Here is a 23,576-nt window from a genome sequence, read left to right as displayed (position 1 = left end):
TTTTTTTCGAGGTATATAACTTTATGTTGGCATCACTGATCAAGATGGCAACCGATTTAACAGCTGTGAAGTGATTTATTCTCAGTTTGGTTTGGCAATGCATAAATAATAGACTCACGCCTGAACAACGCTTGCAAATAGTGGAATTTTATTTCGAAAATAATGGTTCTGTGCGGAATACGTATCGCGCACCATTTTATTTTGTTTAGCGATGAAGCGCACTTCTGGTTGGATGGATACGTCAACAAACAAAACTGCCGCATTTGGAGTGAAGATAAGCCTCAAGTGTATGTCGAAACACCGTTACATCCAGAAAAACTGACTGTTTGGTGCGCTTTATGGGCTGGTGGAATCATTGGACCGTACTTCTTCAAAAACGATGATGGCCAGAACGTTACAGTCAATGGTGATCGGTATAGAGCCATGATTTTTAACTTTTTCATTCCTGAATTGAACAACCATGATGTCCACGACCTGTGGTTCCAACAAGACGGAGCAACATGTCACACAGCTCGTGCCACAATCGATTTATTGAAAGACACGTTTGGTGACCGCCTAATTTCACGTTTTGGACCTGTGAATTGGCCTCTAAGATCTTGTGATTTAACACCGCTAGACTACTTTCTGTGGGGCTATGTGAAGTCATTCGTCTATGCGGATAAGCCACAAACCCTTGACCATTTGGAAGACAACATTCGCCGTGTTATTGCCGATATACGGCCACAAATGTTGGAAAAAGTCATCGAAAATTGGACGCCCAGATTGGACTACATCCGAGCCAGCCGTGGCGGTCATATGCCAGAAATCATATTTAAAATGTAATGCCACAAGATTATCTTGCGGATAAATAAAATTCATGTCAATCGAATAATCCATCGTTGTTTTATTGGAATTTAAAGTTCTGTAGCTCTAAAAAAAAACACCCTTCACAAATGGCTAGAGAAATACGATCGAATAGTGAATTGTTTTACAATGATGTAAAAATTTGTGTTACATGAAAACCTGACTTATTTCACCAGTTAAGAGCAAGAAAATGAAAAATGGTCGAACATTTTGAGGTTGTTTCCACCATAATTTGTGCACTGGGTCTAGAAATAAAGTTATTCAAAGTAGACATCCTTAGACATTCTTTAACAACCCCAGAAAGTTTTGTTAACTCAGAATTTTGGCCAGGACACCCCAGTATTATGAGCTTGCCGACTGGACAATTTATCATCATTCATTATATTTTATTTCGGTCCATCGCCACTTCTCGGCTTGTTGAAATTCAGTATTCGTAAATAAATTTTGTCCCAATCCAATGTTTCACTCCCCATGGAAGGAGGGAGAATGAATTGTGAATGAAATGTCTCAGCTATTCATGAAAACATACCGATGTTTATTTAATATATACCGAATTCTAAACGAATTTACCGTAATATCGCCGGAGATGCACAGACCCTGAATAATAAAATGGTTATTTGATATCTCGAATTGGAATACAAGGTATCTTCTATAAAATAAAATGGTCCCTTGAAAGAGCAGAATGAATAATAGAACTTTAAGAATTGTATTCGTAAGTTTTCATAATCATCTGCAGCTCACAGAGTGAAATATTGATAAACAAACTATCGTTAATTTTGATTCACAGATATCATTTTATTATATGAATCACTCAAATTGTACATTATTCAAAAGTCAAAACTGATGATTGTAGGATATACAGAGTGTTCCTGAATTGAACGGACCAACGAAAAGGGGAGATTCCTTAAGTGAGTTTAAGAAAAAAAAGTCCCATAAACATGGGGTCGCAAACGTTTCGTTTTCAAGATACAGAGTGTTGAAGTTTGAATTTTTTTCAAGTTTTTTTCTCATAGTATCTACACTTCACAAGATATTCAACTGAAATTTGGCATAGATATTACATTTGAGAGTTCTCAACACGTGACATGGCAATTTCGATAGAAGATTTACAGGGTGATATTTTTTCTGGAACACTGCCACCTGTTCTTCTGCAGAACTTTTTTTTTGTTTGCAACTGTTAATTTTAAAAAAATGTAAAAAGAAGCTTTGTTCTTATACTAAACTTTTCGGTCTCTTGTAGTTTTGTCGTATCTACCAACGATTTCGAGAAAAAAAATTTTGAACGATTCTTTCGAAATTCTCGTAACCATGATAGGAAGGCCAGTTTGTAATCTGTGGTGAATGAATTCAGTGTCAGTTTTTTTAAAAAGTGAAGGTTGTTGCATTTGTGGCTATTTATTTTTTTTTCTACATTCATGCAAAAAGCAAAACTTTATTGAACTATATTTAGTGGAAAAAGAAGTTCTTTATTGCACTAGTGCAATAAAGTTTTTATTGCACTCATCTGTCATTCTACTTCAACAATTGGTAGATACGACAAAACTACAAGTGACCGAAAGGTTCAGTATAAGAACAAAGCTTCTTTTTACATTTTTTCAAATTAACAGTTGCTCACCAAAAAAAAGTTCTGCAGAAGAACAGGTGGCAGTGTTCCAGAAAAAATATCACCCTGTAGATCTTCTATCGAAATTGCCATCTCGCGTGGTGAGAACTCTCAAATGTAATATCTATGCCAAATTTCAGTTGAATATCTTGTGAAGTGTAGATACTATGAGAAAAAAACTTGAAAAAAAATCAAACTTCAACACTCTGTATCTCGAAAACGAAACGTTTGCGAACCCATGTTTATGGGACTTTTTTTTCTTAAACTCACTTAAGGAATCTCCCCTTTTCGTTTGTACGTTCAATTTAGGAACACTCTGTATGTAAGTGTAAGGGTTCAAAGCGTGTAAGAATTTTGAATTTTTATTTTATTTTATTTATTTATTTTTATTTTTTATTTATTTATTTATACATGTACAGTGTGTAAAAATAATTAATAACTGTCATAAATAAGTGAATGTTGTACATGATAAATAGTTGTCGTCAAATAATACACGACTTGTCAGAAAAGTAAAATACAAATATGAAGGCAAAAGCCAATATCGACAATGGACTAAAAAGGTGAGTATCACATAATAAATACATCACAGATAAAATAAACATTTAAAACTCTTCGAGTTTATAAATAGTCTTTCTCAGTAGTAGTTTTTTTACATTTTTACTGAATTTCAGGTCATTCAAACTCTTCAGATTTTCAGGCAATTTATTATATAATTTCAGTGCGATGTGATTTGCTCCCTGCTGCGCTTTCGCTATTCTGTTGAAAGGAATGCTAAGTAAATGCTTTCTTCTGGTGTTGTACTCGTGGAAGTCGGCGTTGGTTCGAAACTTCTCGAGATTTCGGTGGACATAAGTCACGGCAGCGAGGATGAAAACCGAAGTGCAGGTGAGTATACCCTCCCTCCTGAAAATATCTCGACAACTTTCTGTATGATGTATCCCAAAAATAGCCCTTATGGCCTTCTTCTGTTTCAGCAGAACCCTCTGTGCATCACTGCAATGTCCCCACACCAAAATGCTATATATCATTTTTGCATGAAATGTCGAGTAGTACACGAGTTTGGCTGTGTCACTGTTGGAAATAACTCTCATTCTTTTTATTAAGCAGATCGAGGTCGAGAGTTTGCTACATAATTCGTCTATGTATTGACTCCAGCTTAATGATGAGTGAAAGGTCACACCCAGATATTTCAAAGAATTATTTGTTCTTTCTTTATTAGTGAACAAGAGCTGCTGGGTTTTATTTTTGTTCATCAGTAGACCATTCGAAGTGAACCAACTCTGAGCACTCAATAGCGATGTTGATGTTTTTATTTCAATAATATTTTTACTACTCGACCTATTCATGAAAGCCGTGTCATCTGCATAGCTGCAGAGTTGATCCGCCTTCAAGTTGGCATGTAGGTCATTCGTGAAGACGATAAAAAGAATCGGACCCAGAATCGACCCCTGCGGCACTCCCACATTTATTTCCTTCAAATTGGAAACCGTTCCATTCCACCTCACTACCTGCGACCTCTTTGCTAGGTAGGAATCGAACATGTTAAGAGCTTTTCCTCTTATTCCATAATATTCTAGTTTGTCGAGGAGAATTCTATGACAAACGCTGTCGAAAGCCTTACTCAGGTCTATGCAGGCCAATTCCACTTCCTCATTATTATTATGAGCCTCGATTATGGTGTCCATTAGGTCTATCATTGCTGAAACAGTTGACTTATTTTTTCGAAAACCGTGCTGTGAGTCATGTATGAACCTATTGCTCTCAAGAAAACCCACCAATCGTTCTTTTAGGAGTAGTTCGAAGAGTTTTGAGAAGGCTGGCAGGATTGAAATAGGCCGATAGTTTGAAAAATTCTCAATTGGTTCTCCTTTTGATATGGGTGTTATCACTGCGACCTTGAGTTCTTGTGGAAATATCTCTTGTTCGAAACAATCGTTGATCATCTTACACAATGGTTGTTTAATGTGTGGAACAATTTGCTTGAGGAGCGCCACTGAAATGCCGTAGAAATCCCTCGTATGTTTGTTTTTCAGCTTATTTGTTAGTATCATGATTTCTTCCTCTGTTGTTGGTTTCAGATACATAGAGTTCATTGTATTTATTCTGAGATTTTTCATCAGAACGCTCGAACCATTCAAAGATGGTCGCACCGCTTTTTGTATGTCTCCGCCGACAGAAATGAAGTATTCATTCAGTGCTTCGGCAGTGGTTGTGTGTGAGATCACCTGAACTTTCCGTTTCCTTCCTGTTTCTTCACGTATCAGATTCCACATTTCTTGAAATTTATTTTCTGCACTGTTTATTCTCTTTGAGTTCTTGGATTTTACGGTATTTTTTATTTCTTCTCTCAATGTGGTTCTCAGAGCATTGTAAAGTGCATAACTGGGCTCGTCTTTTCGTACTTCCGCGATTGTCCGTGCCGCCTCTACTTTATTCTTCAGGTATTTTAAATTTTTATTACAGTGGTATTTTCCTCTTTGTACTAGTTTGATCTTTTTTTCAGGAAAAGATGAGTTGAAGAGATCTACAAGAGTGCAATGAAAGTTGCCATACTGCACCCCAGCGTTTCCATTCCATATTAGTTCCCAGTTTATGGATCTGATTCCTTCTATGAAATGGTGGGTATTTTTATTGTTGAATTGCCTTTTGATTTTGAATCTTGTAATCTCATTTTCAGGTCTCGTGATTGCAGTTGGTATCCTCAAGATTTGTGCCTTATGGTCCGACAAGAAGGGCTCATAGGTTTCCTGCACACACTCGCTCTCTGTTACATTCGTGAACATATTATCTATACAAGTACTCGAATGTAATGTCACTCTAGATGGTTCTGTGAAAATATATCTCATACTGTACATTTTGAGCATTTCAATCAACTTAGTTTTATCTTTGGAAGTCTTGATGAAATCTACATTAAAATCGCCAACCACCAAAATTTTATCATCTCCGTAGCTCCCGAGGCATTCCTCCAGTACCTATTCGAGAGCTGACAGAAATGTAGGATAGTCTCCTGATGGAGGCCTATATAAAGCCACCATAATAAGCCGTAAAACTGGAAGCCTGACTGCCGCTATCTCAATTTCTTTCTCCACAGAAAACTTTGTTACGTTTTGCAATTCTCTGTATTGCATCTCTTTATTTACAAAAATTGCAACACCTCCATGTCTTGATGTATTGCGACAGAAGGAGCTGGCCACATTTAAACTCCCCCATTTTACCTTATTCAGCAAGTCATCCGAAAACCAATGCTCTGTGACACAGGTTATGTCTATTTTCTGGTCATTTATGAAAAATATAATATATGAATATGGTCAAAGTTCGAGCGTATTCAATATTGCACCATCACTATGTGAACATTTTTTTTATTCTCCCTACCATTCTTTTAATTCTTCTGAAGACGCCGGTACATTTGATTTCGGCTGATCGAAACATATTTGGCATTTATCGCATACCAAAGGGAATTAGAGTTTTTGTCTGAAAAATAAACAAGATTTTATTGGTACTGAAGATTTTGATAAGCTCGATCTTTGAAGAGAATTTTAATCGCCTAAATTTAACCCCAATACAATCTAGAGTAAGTTGAAGTTCATTGGGAAAGAGAGTCGGAAAGAGGTTTTTATTATTTCAGGGTGTTTTTTCACCTTTGTTGTTACTATTTTCCATTTGTATCTGAGGTATATGGACTGGTTTATATCCCATTCATGGTATAGATACTGATTTTTTCCTGGATAAGCACTTATACGAGCTCTAACAGCTATAGGGACTGGCTAGATGAGTTCTTACCCTATTATAAGGGTGTATATTTCTGAATAAACTATATTATTATATATAAAATTGCATACATCTTTAGTATTTCTTTTCTTTGGTGTACCTACATGTGATAGATGAAAATATTAAGATAAGGATTAGTAGGTAAAAGGGGAATAGGTAGATTCAGATTAGTTATAGTTAGATTTAAATAATTAATAGGAATAATAATTAATAAGAAGGCTTAGGTATAAGATAGGAAAGGGGAGCTGTGGGTAAATCTTCATGAAAGGGTTAACTAGATTTCTGATTTTCCGATCTAAGTGTAAGAATAAATTCCATCATTTTGGTAATTTGTTTCTCTAATTCTGTGGTTATTCCGTTAATTCTTCCATATCTTGTAGAACAAAATCGTGCGAGAATATATCAGAAAAGCACAGTTTTCATGGTTATATTTTATTATTCTATGTTGGAACTCCGAACTTTCCGCCACGGCTTTATCTGTCAATTCATCAATTTGCCTTAAAGAAATCAGTTCTGCCAACCAACATTTTTCAATACAAAAATCACTAAAATATATTTATGGAAATATTTCATTAATTTCAATGAAAATGCAATGAATTAGAGAAAATAATGTATAATACTCGTACAGAAGGCTCATTCTACCACTCGTTCATTCCAAAACTCGCTACTTCGTGGCTCGTTTTTGAATTTTGAAGAATATCAATTTGGAAGAATATCAATGCCTTCTGCACTTGTATTATAAATAACTATTCAAACCAGTTGAGCAAACATTCAAATTACTTGAAGCCCTATATTCTTTATGAAATTACAATCTTCTCATCTCATAACATCGTCTCATTGAAACAGATGCTCATATGGATCTTTTCATCATTTCCGTTTCCATTTTGAAATATAAAATGTATCTAAATTCGAATTTCGTCGAAATTAGTAAGAAATAATCAGATTGACGAAGAGACACTGTTCTTTTGTTCTAGGAAGTTCTATTTTTCTGTAATCATCAACAGTTGAAACCAAAGAAAAATCGAAACTATAAGATTTAAAAAATTTTTTGACCATTTTCTATTATTTATATTGATACTAACCATACAATATTATCAATTTTCGAAATCAGCTTTCAAAAAATGAGACAGAAATTTATTGTTAACATTGTTGAAAAAATATAACTTTCGGTCATAGCTTCGTGAATAAAAACCCTGTTGAAAAGACAAACACGCCACTGGATTCTACGTAAGAAAGTGCCAGTATGATATTTTAATTTAAGAGCTCTGTCATCAGTATTAGCGGAGATATAAATGTTTTTCGATATCGCCATTTTTACAATTTTCGCTTATAACTCGAAAACAAAAGGAGTTGGTCAAAAATGAATACTACTCTTGTTAGTTTCTCAGAAAAAAGAACGAGAATGTGGTATTAGATTTTGTCCATCTGCTCTGGTTTAAAAGTTGTAGTGCTAAAACATCTAAATTTTCCCACCCTGTACATACAAAGTTTCGTGTAATATTTACATATCAATTTATTTTATGTGTCCATTCGACACATGCGATTACTCATAGCCCTTCGAAAAGCCCTATCGCAATTTATTTATATTGAAATGCGAACTCTGTAATACATTTCGTACCTAATGATTTTTAGGTGATAATATGCTAATATGACTTGTTTCCATTCTATTGTCAGTATGCTAATAATTCTGGAAATAAACAAAATTATTATTATTATCAAACCGACCGTTCTACGGTCATCATATTCCGCTACGGAGATGAAAGTGTATAAGTCAGGGAACACTGAATGCCTTACTCATGATTGCAATACACAGGGCAACAAAAAAATTTTTTTGTGCCTGATTTTAACTATATTTGGGACGCAAAATCTGTACACGCAATCCGTTTTTCTCTATCAGTTCTATTCTTTCAGATACATCAACTAATCTACCAATGTGGGTTTCATTCAGTTTATTCATTTATGAGAGTTCTAAAATTATTATATATATTCAGGTACAATGGTTTTTTGTCAGTCTGTAATTGAGTGAATTCCTTTTAATCCCCTCACTAGGGTAATTCTCGTCAGTTTGTTCTTACTAATGAGAGTAGATCGAATTCGGCGTGATATTTTATGTCAAGAAAAGAAGAGAGAAAATGTGTTATTGAACAGACTTAAAATGAGTTCAGGTTCCAGTTCAAGAACTCAACGAAACTGAAAGAGGAATATAATACCATAGCTTTGGTCTTGTAAAAGATGAAGTATCATGAACAGCAACGGATGATTTGTGCAGGGGCGGATACAGGGGGGGGTGCATGGGGGCCATGGCCCCCCTCGCGGACCTTATTCATATAAAAATGTATCCTGAAAAATAGAAAAATATGCGTGGGTACTCACAATGGTGAAAGATTGGATATGATCTAGAATGGTTGAAGACAGGTTGAATGTATTAGCATAGTAATTTCGATGCCAAAGATGCACCACGCACTGGAAGGCCGAGCCAATTGTCAAAAATATCGATAAAAGCTTGGACATTGTCGAGACCTGTTTTCGAGTGCACAATGAACCGTTTGGAACACTATTTGCATTAGGCTGATCTCAAAAAGATGCTAGATGTATGAATACCACATGAGCTAACGCAAAAAACCGCATGGACCGAATTTCCACTGAGAATCATTGCAGAATCGAAACAAAATCGCCCCATTTTTGAAACGCTTGGTACCTGGTGATGAAAAGTGGATCATTTATGACAACGTCAAGCAAAAACGGTCGTGGTCGAAACGCGGTGAGCCGTCGGAAACGGCCAGGAAGGTTTTGCTGTACGTTTAGTGAAATTGGCAGGGAATTATCTACGAAGAGCTGTTCCTGTAAGACACAAATGTTAACTTGGAACCATAGTTATCGAACGAAACAGCGACCTAAATTGGATCATTCTAACTATGGCAATTGAAGCTTTGTTCTTCATGCGAAAATAATGGTTTTCTTTTTACTAAACTTTATACTTTCTTGCGCCTGACTTTTCTAATGAAATAAATTTACATATATTTATGAAATATGTGAAATTTTTTATGAACTTGTTTTTGTTCCACAAAAATTTTGTAAACTGAATATGATATGATTTACTGAAATCCATCTTTCTATGAAAAAAACACTTGACTCAGTAGGTAACAACAAAAAATTCCGCTATTTTGCTAACCTATATGAGCCGTGACTTTCTATGCCCCCCCCCTCAAACATCGTCTGGATCCGCCCCTGGATTTGTGTATCCTTGAAAATGGTAAACTTTCTTCTTGGGTAGCAAAGTGGTTACACGAAATATCCGTGTTTCTTGTGCCTCTGGGATAGTAGGGACAAAATATACCTCTGGGTTAGGAAAGATTGGCCCCAGAGAAAAAACATGGACGTTGGGAAAAGAATGTCATTACGATAAGTTGGTTGAAAGAGAAAAATCGTACTTCCTTCGTTACATATAAAGTTGGGCTTAATGAAGCAATTTGTAGAAGCTCTTGATAAGAATAGATGATGTTTTGCATATATAGGGGTAAAATGCATCAGTTTGCGTCAAAGAAGTGACATTTGACGGCCCACAAATTAGCAATTAATTGAGGATCCTGCCTTCATAAATTCAATGAATCAAGTTGAACGAAAAGCTTGGACATCATTTGTTGCGGTTGTAAAAAATTTTTTAGGCTAACATAAAGCTCAAAAGTATGTTGAAATGGTTGATAAGATGCTTAATTGTTTTAAATTCTTAGGTTCAATATGAGCATTAAAATACACTATTTACACAGCCACTTAGACCGTTTCCCAGAAAATTTAGAAGACATGAGTGAGGAACAAGGTGGAAGATTTCACCAAGATATTAAAGTCATGGAGGGCCGCTACCAAGGAAGATGAAACATTCACATGATGATGGCAGATTATTGCTGAAGTTTGAAAAGGGACGACATTCAATATCGCGGAAAAGAAGCTTTCGAAGTGTTGAGTGACTATTTGATTTCTTCCATGTTTTTTTTGTCTGTAAGTACGACATAATATTGTTTTTTGTATTACTAAAATAAAAATTTATCTAGTTTTGTTTGCTACACGTACGGATCTGAGTTGAAATAATGTAACTTATATTTCTCTAAAATTGTATATCTTGCAAATTTGAGCTCTTAGGTGAAAATGAATATTTTATTTGAATTCAGGCAATCAAATTGATATGGAATCAGCTCAAAAAACCCCAACACCAAAACAGCTGTTCCCCTTGTTAAGCTAGGTTGACATGGCTAGTGGATCACAGCTGTGGTTCAAGAATACTTGGAAAACGACCAGTGTCAACGGAACAGTCGAGCGAATATTCACGAAATGAACGATTTATCCTAGTTGACACGGGTAGTGAAGCACAAGCGAGGTTAGTTATGTGTGGAGATCGACTCGTTTCAACGAAAGAGTTGTGAAACTATTCTCGAAACGCATGCTTAAGATAGGCGGCACGAACGTAAAATGTGATATCAAACATGTTAGATATTTAACGTGTTCGTGGTCTTGGAGCGACCATAGTGGAAGAAAACAAGGGTTATTTTCGATTTTTTGTACTAAATTGTGCTGTACTACGAGTAGGTTTGTGATACTTTGTAACATTGATTTTTTTTGTTGCCTACGACTTTGAAAATAAATGATGAAATAAATATTTAGTGCATATGTCATACATTTTCTGGGTTTCGCAGAAATACTCACAAATTGGAAAAAAAATCATCCCAGCACATCTATATTTCGATTTTTCTTATGACAATATGTGTAAAAATTGTGCTGCATTTATAGTAAGTTGTGCCCCTGACATTTGAAGAAAGTTAGTCCTGCACTGTCGTTTTTCTTCGGCGAAAATTGCTTCAGATACTTTTGCTACATTTGTTCAGTTGTCTTGTTCTGGTCAGATCTTCAGAAATAACTCTCTTCTTTTTCTTCAAAGGATGGAAATCAGTTATCAGTAAATTGTTTTAAAATCTGACAGACATCAGTCAGAGGAAATATATAGCCCAACTATACAGGGTGAGTTTTTGCTTGTACATATATTTCATCCGAAGATTTCTGAGGTCAAAAGAAACACTTTTTTCCTTTAAACTATTTTTTTCGATTCGATTTTTTCTCATTCAGTAAACCAGACTTTGTTGGAATTTCATGTTCGGAAAAGATGATTCATCATGTCATTAAAAACCATATTCCGAAAATCATTTTCTCCGATTCCATTCCATTTGCGAGATATAACTGAAAATTAATTTTTTTTATGGATTTTCAACAGCCCAGAACTTTTCAACCGTACCGATTCGGAAAAAATGGCAAAGCAAATATTATTTACCTTGACGTCAGGAATTTCGGACTGCAAAATTCGAATTTAAATCTACTGATAAGTTTATCGAACAATGAAATTACACTCATAAGTCAATGTTTATTGATCACCCTGTATGACGGTGCCAATAATGGTATTTGAATTTTCTCTATGAATTTATTATTTGTGGCTACGAATTCAAGAGAAAAAATCATAAAGTGCACGTACAGGATGATCCAATATTTCCTAAAATAGAAAAAGTCTGGATCTGATTTGTTCGGGATTTCAGAAATATTGAAGGAAGGCGATAGAGTGACTACACTTCAAAATTTGAAATTATTCGGTTCATTAGTTAAAAAGTTATTGAACTGTGAAATTTCACTTGTAAGATTAACATCGCCCTGTATATAGCAAACGGCGATCTTGATACGAGTCCGCCATGATGACCTTCATTTATGTATCCATTCTTCCCGGGATACCCTGTATATAGCCTAACTATATAAAATAATTCTCAGTGCAAAATTTTTGTGAAAATATTAACGGCACGAGAAACCGATAAAGGGTGATTCCTTGGATAAAAAAAGTCCTATGAACATAGAGCCACAAACGTTTTGTGATTGATCAACAAAAATCACTTGCTAAGAAATTCGGAATGAGATTTAATTCGGTCATAAACAACAGGCAGGAATACCGACAAAGTTAATTCCCATCAAAAAGGTGCCGCATCATAGTCATAGATATCCAGATTGGCGCTGAAAGACACGTGCAGTCATTAGGGCTGGTCGGCTTTCCTTTGTGCCCACGAAGAAACAACATAAATTTGCCAAATAGGTTCTTGAATTACGAATATACGTCATTCTATTCCCGTGAATAAGAAAGCGAAATCAACGAACGCCATGCACCACCCATGTCAACCTAGCTTTATTGATACTGGTATAGAACACCGCAATCCTTTGTGAGAGGGGGCACTTTCAAAATTAGCTGCGAACGCCTCGCCAAACTTGTTTATCTGACGAGAAGATTATAGAGACGATAAACAATACTATTTTCGTTATTATAATTGGGTCGTGTGTTACCTGCTGATCAATTTTATCGAATTATTCCTCCATCATATTGAATATTGGACTAATTTGATTTTTAAAGCAAATTTCATGATATCGAATAATCATCTGATTTTATTCATTCATCTAATCTTGGCAATAAGGAATAATTTTGTTGAATTTCATTGTGTCTCTATACTTGTTACGCGATAATACTTTAAAAGTTCCTCACCTTTATTCCATAATTAGATTCTTCATACAGAATCGAAACATAACTCCATTTCAAAAGACGTATGATATCAACCATTGCTTTGACTTGATAATGGTCGGATGGTATTGTCCTGGTGAAATATTCAAATCGCTGTTTGTTGCTTAACTCTGGACTTGTTGAGAAAAAAGACACCTGAAAAGAAAATTAATGAGAATTGATAAGGAAAATATTTTCACTTCATCGTGAAATTTTAAAACTTTATTGATGTCGATAGTGACTCGTCATCCAAATGAACTCTGATTTTTTGTTCACCTCTCAACTTTCCCCATCATAGTTATAATTAACATGCCAAATGGTATTGATTATATCTGAAACAGACGAAATCGATAACAGTTTTCAGAGTGGTGAGTTCGAAATATCAAAGCATAAAAATCTGCAACATTTGTTTACCTATCTGGGTGGAATCAAAATGGTAAAACTGAGAATAATTTTCGCAATCGATGCGTTTGTATTTAGGATTAATTGGTTCAATGAACGCGAGGGGTTTACGTTTGTCGAGAGAAGTTGGTTCAAGCATAATTATTTCGAAACATCTCGTATAGTTGAGGTCGAATTTTGAAGCCACTGTTGACCTGAGAGAATCACAATTTCATTTCGGTTGAACTACTGGTCATTCGGTCATAAGTTCAAAGTTGAGGACATTTTTCAATGTATGAAAGTTGAAAACACATTCTTCTCTGTCATATGTGGAAGGTAAATGAGAGACAATTTCTCCATGAATGTTTGGGTTCAACGTCCTTGAACTGTAACTAACGAGTAATATACAGCGAAAGACAAATAAGAGAAATAAATTGGATGCACAAATTCATGTGATTTATTTCAACCCAGGGACCGTATGCTTGACAAGTGATATTTTGGACGTACACGTTTCACGAACGATTGGTTCAAGTGCGAGCGGTTTTCCGAAATGCTATACTTGACTACCGTTCGTTTCATTAAACGTACACGTTCAAAAAAGTGTGCTCCCAAAAGCCGACACCATTGTAAATGTTTACAAATGAAATAAAATGTCATCAATTTATGTTTCGTCAATTTGAATTTGAAAAATTTTTCAAAGAGAATTTGTTCACCAGTATATTGATACATGTCCCAGCAAATGGAAAGAAGAAATTAAAAGTGAATTAGTCCCTTTTCTTTGTTAAATATTTATATTATCAGAAGAAATGATGTTCTGCATTTGGTTGATTTACTTGTTATTCATTAGAATGTTTTTCAAAATAATTTCTTATAAAAATGTTCATGTTAATTAGAACAAACGAAATAGTAATACTTTATTCTGAATTTATCAGTTCCATTTTACCTCAAAGGATTCATAAATCATTAAATTAGGTATATATTAATGAATTGCTCAACAAATTTTCAAACTACTCGCCTTGAAAGATGTATTTCAATCATGATTCTGGTTTTTCTCTGATTTTTGTTGCATAAATATTTTTTTCCGCTTAGCCTTTTACTGATTCATCTTAGTGTAAGTCGCCTTTAGTGAAGTAAAAAGTACTGCGCTAGCAGGTGGTAATATGGTCGAAATATGTTGTCCAACGAGAGTAGTCGTGTCGGTAGCGCTCCGCCAAGCGAAGTATCAAAGTGCAGATACTGTAAAAATACTGTGTCGAAGAGTGCTTTACAGTGCCTTACTTGTTTGAAAATATTCCATCCTAGTTGTGGAAATAGAGTAAAGAACAATTGCTGTGGACAAGACTTAATCGCCTTTTCCCCGCGGAATGAAACAGAAAAGCTGCGGAGGTATCAACCGAGAATAGTCTATCTGCTGAATCTACAAATGTTGATTTATTATTGAAAATTATAAATCAATTAGAAGAAAATGCAAGTTTTTATAAGTTCAAAATATCAATATTAGAAAAAACCCTGGATGAAAAAGAAGAGATTATTCGAGAAATGAAGATAAAACGCAACAAAAAAAGTGATAAACAATATGTTGAAAATATCATGAATGTCATTCCATCGAGCAGTGAAGTTAGGCAATCTGCAACTGATGATCATGGTAGAGGTCAACTGGAAGTTTCAGTTCCGGTACTAGCAACACAACATAAACAATCAAGTTCCTTGAATAACCTAAATGTAAATCAAAACAAACGAAAATCTCGTGAAAATTTAAGCGAACAAATCAGCAACAGAACAACTAGTCCAGCTCCGAAAATGTCTTCGGAATGGAAAATCGTAGGTAAAAGAAGACAAAAGAATATAAAAACGAAATATGGGACAGGTAAAACCGATGGTAATGAGAATGGTTTCACAGGTCCAGAAAAAAAGGCTTGGTTCTTTATAAACAGAGTTAAACCTCACGTAACCGAGGAGCAAGTCAAAAATTACATTAAATCCAAAAATAATTTCAGAGATACAATTGTGGAAGTTGAGGAGCTATCTTTGGCCGGGAAGCATGGTGATCTGAAGAGCTTTTTGGTCAAAGTTTCTTTCAAAAATAAAGGTGAACTATATGAGACCGAATTTTGGCCGGAAAATGTGGGGATCAGAAGATTCAATTTTCGAGCCTATGAAAACAATCGAACCTCATCTGATTTTTTATAATTAACAATAAGAACAGAAAAATTGATAACTCCAAGAATTGGTACAGCATTATCCATCATAACGACCAATCGTTGGGAAATGCTTCTGAATTATTTACAAAGTATCCTCATATATCATCAAGACTGCCAAGTACAATGCATTACTGAGCATTGGAAGGCGAATTATGAACTGAATAGTTATATTGTACAGTTATATTGACGACTTTATATTGATGTCTTCTGTTTGTCGTGAAAGTGGAAAACATGGAGGATCAGCAATCTACACAAGAAGATCAGTGAAGTGCAAAGAAAGAAAGGATTTCTCAGTGATTGGCCATTTTGAATGTGCGGCTGTGGAGTGCTGGATTAATAGGGCCAAGTTGATCGTTCTGTCGGTATATAGACCCTGCGGGGACAGTTTGGATGTTTTCTTTGAGAAGATGGAAATGGTGCTAGCTTCAGTTGGTGTGGGGCCGGAAATTATTGAGTCGGGTGATTTCAACATTGACCTTTTGCAGAAATGTGGGTGATAAAATAGAGTTTCTATCCTTAATGAGTTCATTTGTACTCACTCAAACCATTAATGAATCTACCAGGGTAACAATTAACAGTAGTAGTTGCTTGGATAATATTTTTACCAGTTTTAATTACTGTGAATATGAATCGCAGATACTCAGAACTGTAATATCGGATCACTTCGGTCAGAAAATTTCTTTGAAAATAAAATTCCCATAAAATTAACAAAAGTAAACGAATTTATAGAAGGTTTTTTACCCTTGAACATATTGAAGTTTTCAGAAGTGATCTGAGGGAGCAGGACTTGTTGTCTGTATTTGCGGCAGCTGAATGTGATGTGAATTCTCAATGAAAGAGTTTTATGGATGTATTTTTGTTGCTCTTCCATGAGAAGTTTCCTCAAAAACTTGTTCATGTTGGGAAGGTGGATTCCATAAAGACGTTTGAAACTCGGGAAATTAGGGAATGTAAGAATATATTAGATAATCTTCTACTACTGCGAACTCATCATTAAATATATGATGATCTTTATAAAATTGAAAAGAAAAACTATGAGTCCCTTCTATTTAAATCCAAGGCTTCCTATTATGGGAAAAAGATCCAAAGTTCAGATAACAAATCCAAAATGATGTGGTCAATAGTGAATGATGTAACAGGAAAGAATTATAACAATGAATGTGGTGTTGAAGGGTTTTCCAAATTCTTTGATTCGCTTGTTCAACAGTTGGCTAAGGAAATTACTGATATTTCTTTTGTAAATTATTCTCCGGAAATAATGGAAGTATTCACCCTGACGTCAGTTTCGCCTGAAGGAATTGTTCAAATAATTAATAGTTTCAAAAATAAACATTGCAGTGGTTATGATGAGGTGCCTCTGTCACTGATCAAATCTTGTAGCGATGAACTGAAAACCGTGATTTCATATATTGTCAATAATTCTTTCAAATTTGGAATATTTCCAGATCAGCTGAAATATTCGTTAATGAAACCAATTTTTAAAAAGGGTAATAAAAATGCAATTGAAAACTATAGACCCATAAGTCTTCTCCCTAGTTTTTCTAGGATATTTGAAAAAGCAATGTCGGCAAGGCTTTTAGAAGTTTGTATGAGAAATAGAATATTTAGTGAATCTCAACATGGTTACCCTGGGGGTAGGTCTCCGATCACAGCCATTTTTCAAGTTTCTCATGAAATAATAAAAATACTGGAGGATGATAGGCTGGGTTTAGGCTTATTTATAGATCAATCAAGGGCATATGATTGTCTCAATCATGATTATCTTCTTCAAAAAATTAAAGAATGGGCGTTCGTAATGAGGTGAAAAAGTTGTTTGAGTCCTACCTCGGAGGTCGCCATCAAAAAGTTGTCATAACAGTAGAAGGTGTGTTGTCTGAATCAGAGGTCACAAAGGTTGAAACAGGAGTACCTCAGGGTAGTGTACTGGGCCCGTTATTATTTATTCTATAATATATGTAAATGATCTGTGTATATTGATTGAATACCTCTTGATTATTATTACTTGCTTTGTGGATGATACAAATGTATTATTAGAAGGTGAGACTTTCTTGTTCTAAAGGAGAAAGCTGATGAAATTTTCACAATAATTAAAAATTGGCTCTGCTCCAATAAACTTAAAATAAATGCAGATAAAACTGCAGCATTAATTTTCAGTACTGATAAATCGCGTAGAGATCTTGATGACACCTCACAGCTCGGAAATAGAATTGTAGTAATAGAAAAATCAACAAAATTTTTGGGTCTACATGTTGATAGATTTTTGAAATGGTACGACCACATTGAGTACTTATCAATCAAACTCAGTAAGATTAGTTTTGGCATAAGAACATTGTCAAAGTATATAAGTGAAAAAGAATTAAAGATTGTTTATTTCGCAAGTGCTGAGTCGATTATGAGGTATGGAATAATTTTCTGGGGCAGTAGTTCTGCGGTAGATGTAATTTTCAAAGGTCAAAAAAAAATTGTTAGGATTATGTATCATATGTCATTTAGAGCGTCTTGCAGAGGAGTGTTAAAAAAGAACGGAATTTTAACTCTGTACGCTTTATATATATATTGGAGTGTTTAGTATTTTTTTTCAAACATAGAAAAGTGTTTGAAGTACATACAACTTATCATAATTATAGAACCAGATCAGAAAATCTACACTATCCAATTCACAGATTATCAGTGACGAAAAACATCCATCTTACAAGTACATAAAATTGTTCAATGCACTTCCTAGTAATTTAAGAATTTCATGTAACCTGAATGTGTTCAAAAAAAGACTGAAAAACTCTCTTATGAATATTGAGCTATATTCGCTGAGCGAATATTTCGAAGCTACTAAACTCTGGTAGTTATAGTTTTTTGTGACGTCTATTTCATTTGATCTCTGGTATCGTGAGGATTCCTTGAAATAAAGTTATTATTTATTTATTTATTTTTTTATTTATGTCCATAATAATGTTTGTGTAATCCCTCTACAGTCTCTGTGCCAGCAAGAATTTGGCTTTACACGCACTTCCTAAGGAAGTGCCATCTTTGGTTTCTTGTGTTTCCACGGGGCTGCTTTTTCGTAGTCGCAAGACCCCCTTATAAGGGGTTTGCGTGATATTTTGCTATTTTGAAAGACTTCACCCTTAGGTCTATTAATGATTGTCCAGGAATGGTGTTTGCAGGTTTCCCCACGTTGCTGACAAACCATGTCCATTTATGGCTCGTCTCAAGATCGTATTCTGCAAGACTCAAAGTTCCTGCAGATGGATGTATCCCCAAGTAAGGCATGCGTAACTCATGACCGGCCGGATATTGGACTTGTAGAGAAGAAGCTTTTTAGAAAGAGAAATTTTGCTGCTCTTACAAAGAAGGAGGTATAACGAAGCCTCTGTTGTCTTTCCCTTTGTCGCAGCTTCAGAAGATCAACCATAATGTTATTGATATTGCTATAAGCCTTGAATCTGTAGCACTTCATTCATTCATGAACTTTTTTGCGTACGCGACTGAGGCCGACTAGCGGCCAAAAATAATCTCTTATTGAGACTATAAGGGCTTGAGGACCAGCATGTAGTAACCGCAGATGCTTGTCACGAGCTAATAAAACAGAAAATCTAGGTGATTTTGGCAATACCGCTGGATATTTTTTATTCATGTCAAATTGCGAATGTCTCTTATGATGCCGAACTCATCTAAAAAGGGATTCAAACTGGCCAACGCACTCTTTCTCTCTTTCAACGATTCGATTTCGGTTAGAAAACATTGATTCTGTATTAATTGAATCAATCCAATTGACGATGTATTTAACTCATCTGGAGTTAGTTGACCTGTTTTTCCATTGTTTTTGGGTTTAGAGTTATTGATAAATCTTAATCCGTAGGCTACAACATGCTTTAGTTTATTAAAAGTGGAAATTTATCGAGAAGTGAAAATTTCACAAAATCGTTTTTCAATGCGGCAGTTGGCAAGTGAACCCTTGTACGCATTTCAGCAATATTTGGAGATGCGATTGCCTCGAATGAACCTTTCGGCCACTGATCATCGGGCTTCATAAGCCAATCAGGAACGTGCCACCTAAGTTGTGATGTCATTAAAGCGTTTGCTGATATGCCTCTAGATAATCTATCTGCGGAGTTGTCGTGCGTGCTTACATGAAGCCAATCTATAGGATTTGATATCTCTTGAATTTGAGATACCCTATTCGACACGAAAATTTTCCACGAATGTGGCAAATCTGTGATCCAAGAGAGAACTATAGTAGAATCGCTCCAATATGTCGTTTTTTTTATGTTTATAGTGTATTTTCTAAGCGAATTCTTTACGTTATTAATTAATTGCGCTAATCATAAACAGCTTAGAGCTTGAGTCGAAGTATTGTCGAAGTTTTTAATGGATGCGACGCGAATTTTTGCGCAAAACCCCAACGTTTTTGAGTATTCGTTGTTTCCAAGGTTTATATGATCATATTATGATCATTATTAGATACCCATTTTCCCAGTGGAAATCCATAATCAGTAAGAGTAGTTGAAACTTTCTTTTTCAAATCTAAGACTCCCTTCACACTTTTACCACCGGTAATTAGGTCATCCATATAAAAATCACGTTTTATTACAGAGCTTATTATGGGATCTTATCTTCGATATGATTTACAACCTCGTGCAATGCACGAATGCATAGAAAGCTTGCGGATTAAGTGCCGTAAGTGGCGGTATTTAGTTCGTATGCCGAAAGCACTTGAGTGGGATCTGAACGCCATAGAATTTCCTGATATTTTCTCTCTTCTTTTCCAACTAAGTCCTGTCGATATATTTTTTCGTTGTCTCCTATGGGAACAATATTATAAAAACGGAAACGCAATATCACTGATATCAAGTCATCCTGTAGTGTAGGACCGACGGCTAATATGTCGTTAAGAGAAAATCCTGTAGTAGTTTCCGCTCAACCATCGAATAAGACTCGCAGTTTAGTCGTCAATTGTATTTTTCAAAACACAATGATGCGGTAAATGAATTCCATCCCTGAGGATACTATCTGATTTCGTCATGTGATTGTGCTTGATATATTCATCTATGAACTTCGTATATTGGTTTTTTAGATTGTTATTTTTTGTTAATTTATTTTCTAATGAATAAAATCTTTTCTCAGCTGCCCTTAGTGAATCACCTTATTCTGAAATCGGTGCTTTCATGGAAAGACTTACTATGAATCTAGCTGAATTATCCCGTGAAGCATTATTTTCAAAGTGTTCTTCACAGAATAGTTATTTATAATACAAGTGCAAAAGGCATTGATATTCTTCCACGAGTTCAAAATTCAAAAACGAGCCACGAAGTGGCGAGTTTTGGAATGAACGAGTGGTAGAATGAGCCTTCTGTACGAGTATTATACATTATTTTCTCTAATTCATTGCATTTTCATTGAAATTAATGAAATATTTCCATAAATATAATTTAGTGATTTGTACATTGAAAAATGTTGGTTGGCAGAACTGATTTCTTCAATGCAAATTGATGAATTGACAGATAAAGGCGTAGCGGAAAGTTCGGAGTGCCAACATAGAATAATAAAATATAACCATGAAATGTGGAAGAATGAACGGAATAACCACAGAATTAGAGAAAGATTCTTCTGGCGAAAATCATGTTTTTATTGGAAATTCCTCGATTTTCCAAAATCTTTCAATTTGATCATTGAGATTCTCCGAAGATACCCGTCCTATATTACAACGAAATTTTTGACATTGTTTATCGAGATATAAAGCTCCCGAAATAATACAACCGAAACTTCTTTTATGTAGTACAGGTAGATTAATTCCCAATTTCACCTGCCCCCTACACAATAGAGCGTAAAAGAGATCATTTCCTATGAGTAAATCTATAGGGTTGATAATGTTGAAATGAGGATCTGGTAATGTTATGTTTGACGGTATTTTTATAGACTTAGTGAGTATCTAAATATGATCTCGTTTAATTTATTCCGGTAACTGCTAATTTGCAAGAGTTAGTTTTTCACTTTAGCCGACTGCATAAATTTTGGGTTATGAAATTACTTTCAGAGCTGATATCCAATAACGCTCTACAGGCGTGTCATTTTCCATTCGAATCGATGTTTTTAACTATAAGCGTTGACAAAAGGGTATGTCTACTATTCTGTGTGGAACATGAGGAAATTGATTTATGAATATCCCAAATTTCCGGAATAGGCATTTCTTCGTTTTCATTGTTACCGGTAACTGATGATATTTTTGGCGATTTATTGTTAAAATGAAAAAAAGGGTTATGTAATTGGCCACATTTACGACATTTACTTGCCAAACATCTACTTGAAGGATGGTTATTCTTGAAACAATTAATGCATAATTTCAAACGTTTCACTTCATTATACTTTTTACAATTATAATAAAAATGATCCTGATTACAGATGCTTCATTTAATTTTATTCGTTGTTACGAATGATTTTGATGTTTTCGTTTGAGGTTTTTCAACATACAAGGTTTCTAAAAGACGACATTTATCCTTTAGAAAATCAAGAAAGGATTTGAGTGTAGGCAATCCTGTATCGCTATTTTTCGATTCCTACTCTCTTCTGGTGCTATGATCCAGTTTAGATGAGATTGAATGGATTATTATGGCATCCCAATGATCCACTGGCAAATCAAGAGTTTTCAAGGAACGCAAATGCTAGTATGTCCCACCGAAAATTGGACGTAAAGCGCTATGTGATTCTTTAGTGATAGATGGGAGGTTAAAAAGTGCCTTTATGTGATTTGATATAAGAAGTGGCTTATTTTCATATCTTTTTAAGAGACATGTCCACGCGATTTTATAACTGGCGCCAGAAATTTATAAAGATTTTATTACTTGCGCGGCTTCATCTTTCAAAGAAAGCCTCAAGTAATGGAATTTTTGTACCAGGCGGTCTTATCATGAATAACTGCTTTGAAGGTGTCTTTAAAAAACAACCATATATTGTATTGGCCTTTAGAGGTTGGCAAATTGAGCTCAGAAAGCTTTAAATTTAAATTTGAAACGTTTTGATGGAACGAAATGCTTGATTTCGAATTTGTAGATGAAGTTTCATTTTTAGAACGAATAAAATCTCGGGCTGAACTCGTTGAATCATAAAATTTATTTTCGAATGAAATAATTTTCAGAGTATTATGAGCATATTTTTTAATGAAATTTTATTGTTGTATAACTCTGATCTGAAAACATCCTGTATAGTTGTGTATGTAAAAATAAATTAGTGTAGTGAAAAGAAATCGTCAGGTGTGGAGTTTGTGAGCATTTCAAGTCAAGAAAAATTGGTCAGGCAAACTGGGAATTCTTCAAAAAAGCTTCTAAATGAAAGACCACAAAAAAAGGAAAAATATAAAATTTTTGGTAAAAAAATGGGGGACTGCATGAAATCTAAAAGAAACCAATTTGAACGATTATTTATTGAAAATAAATGAAATAGAAATAAACATATTGAAAATAGAATGGATAATATGGAAGGTGAAGTGGATTAGAAATGAAAAATTATAAAGGAGCCAATACCTAAAATGGACAAGAAAATTGGGAGCAGACCTAATTTCTATCATCCCATGAAATTGGATGATAATAGCGAATAACCACGTATAAAGATTAAACCAACCATATTTGATCGAGCATTTGATGAAAAGAAATTGTGGTCAACATATCAAAAACAATTCGGCGCAGCAGCTAATTCGAATGGATGGAGCAGGGGAGATAAAGCCACAGCCTTAATTGTTTCATTGAGAGGAAAAGCGCTGAATGTTCTTCATTCAAACGATGCCGGATAATGAGGTATGGCGATGCATATCTCCAACAAGTGTATCACGCTCATATTGAGAGCCTTGCAAAAAATATAATGAAGGTTGCAGGAGTTCAAGGCTAATATAATACGTTTGGTACGAGATTGGCTTTTCAACAGCACCGGACAGCTTGCTGATCAGAACTTCATTTATTTATTCACAGAAAAGAGTCGAGGTAAAAACCTATAAAGAGTCAGACTCAGACTAAGTGTTCATTTTTCTGAATATTATATAGATTCGAAAAAATTCTCAGTTATCAACTGAAATGAGAAAAACAGCAAAACAATCACTATATCACTAACTAAATCAATCATCATATAGTCTGAGAAGATCTAACACATAGACACTGGGTGAGTTCACTACTTAATCTGGCAACGCATTCCAACCTTGGTTGCTGAGAAAATGCTGTCTTGG

At 34.9% G+C, this 23,576-nt stretch overlaps 1 protein-coding gene and 1 long non-coding RNA gene across 3 annotated transcripts in view; one reads left to right on the top strand and one right to left on the bottom strand.

Moving 5' to 3' along the window:
• LOC123681202 (metabotropic glutamate receptor 2-like) overlaps positions 1-23,576 on the bottom strand; it is a 393,937-nt gene that overhangs the window by 83,717 nt on the left and 286,644 nt on the right. For both annotated transcript variants that reach the window (XM_045619452.1, XM_045619454.1), the window contains one exon: positions 12,774-12,944. In XM_045619452.1, coding sequence (XP_045475408.1) covers positions 12,774-12,944 — 171 coding nt within the window. The remainder of the gene's footprint in view (positions 1-12,773; positions 12,945-23,576) is intronic.
• Positions 3,065-5,253, top strand: LOC123681208. The gene is made up of 3 exons (XR_006747655.1): positions 3,065-3,331; positions 4,950-5,064; positions 5,124-5,253. It is a non-coding gene; the product is annotated as an uncharacterized LOC123681208 (long non-coding RNA).

The sequence above is a fragment of the Harmonia axyridis genome, chromosome 5, assembly GCF_914767665.1.
Source record: "Harmonia axyridis chromosome 5, icHarAxyr1.1, whole genome shotgun sequence".
NCBI lineage: Eukaryota > Metazoa > Arthropoda > Insecta > Coleoptera > Coccinellidae > Harmonia > Harmonia axyridis.
This window is presented reverse-complemented; position numbering and strand designations above follow the sequence as displayed.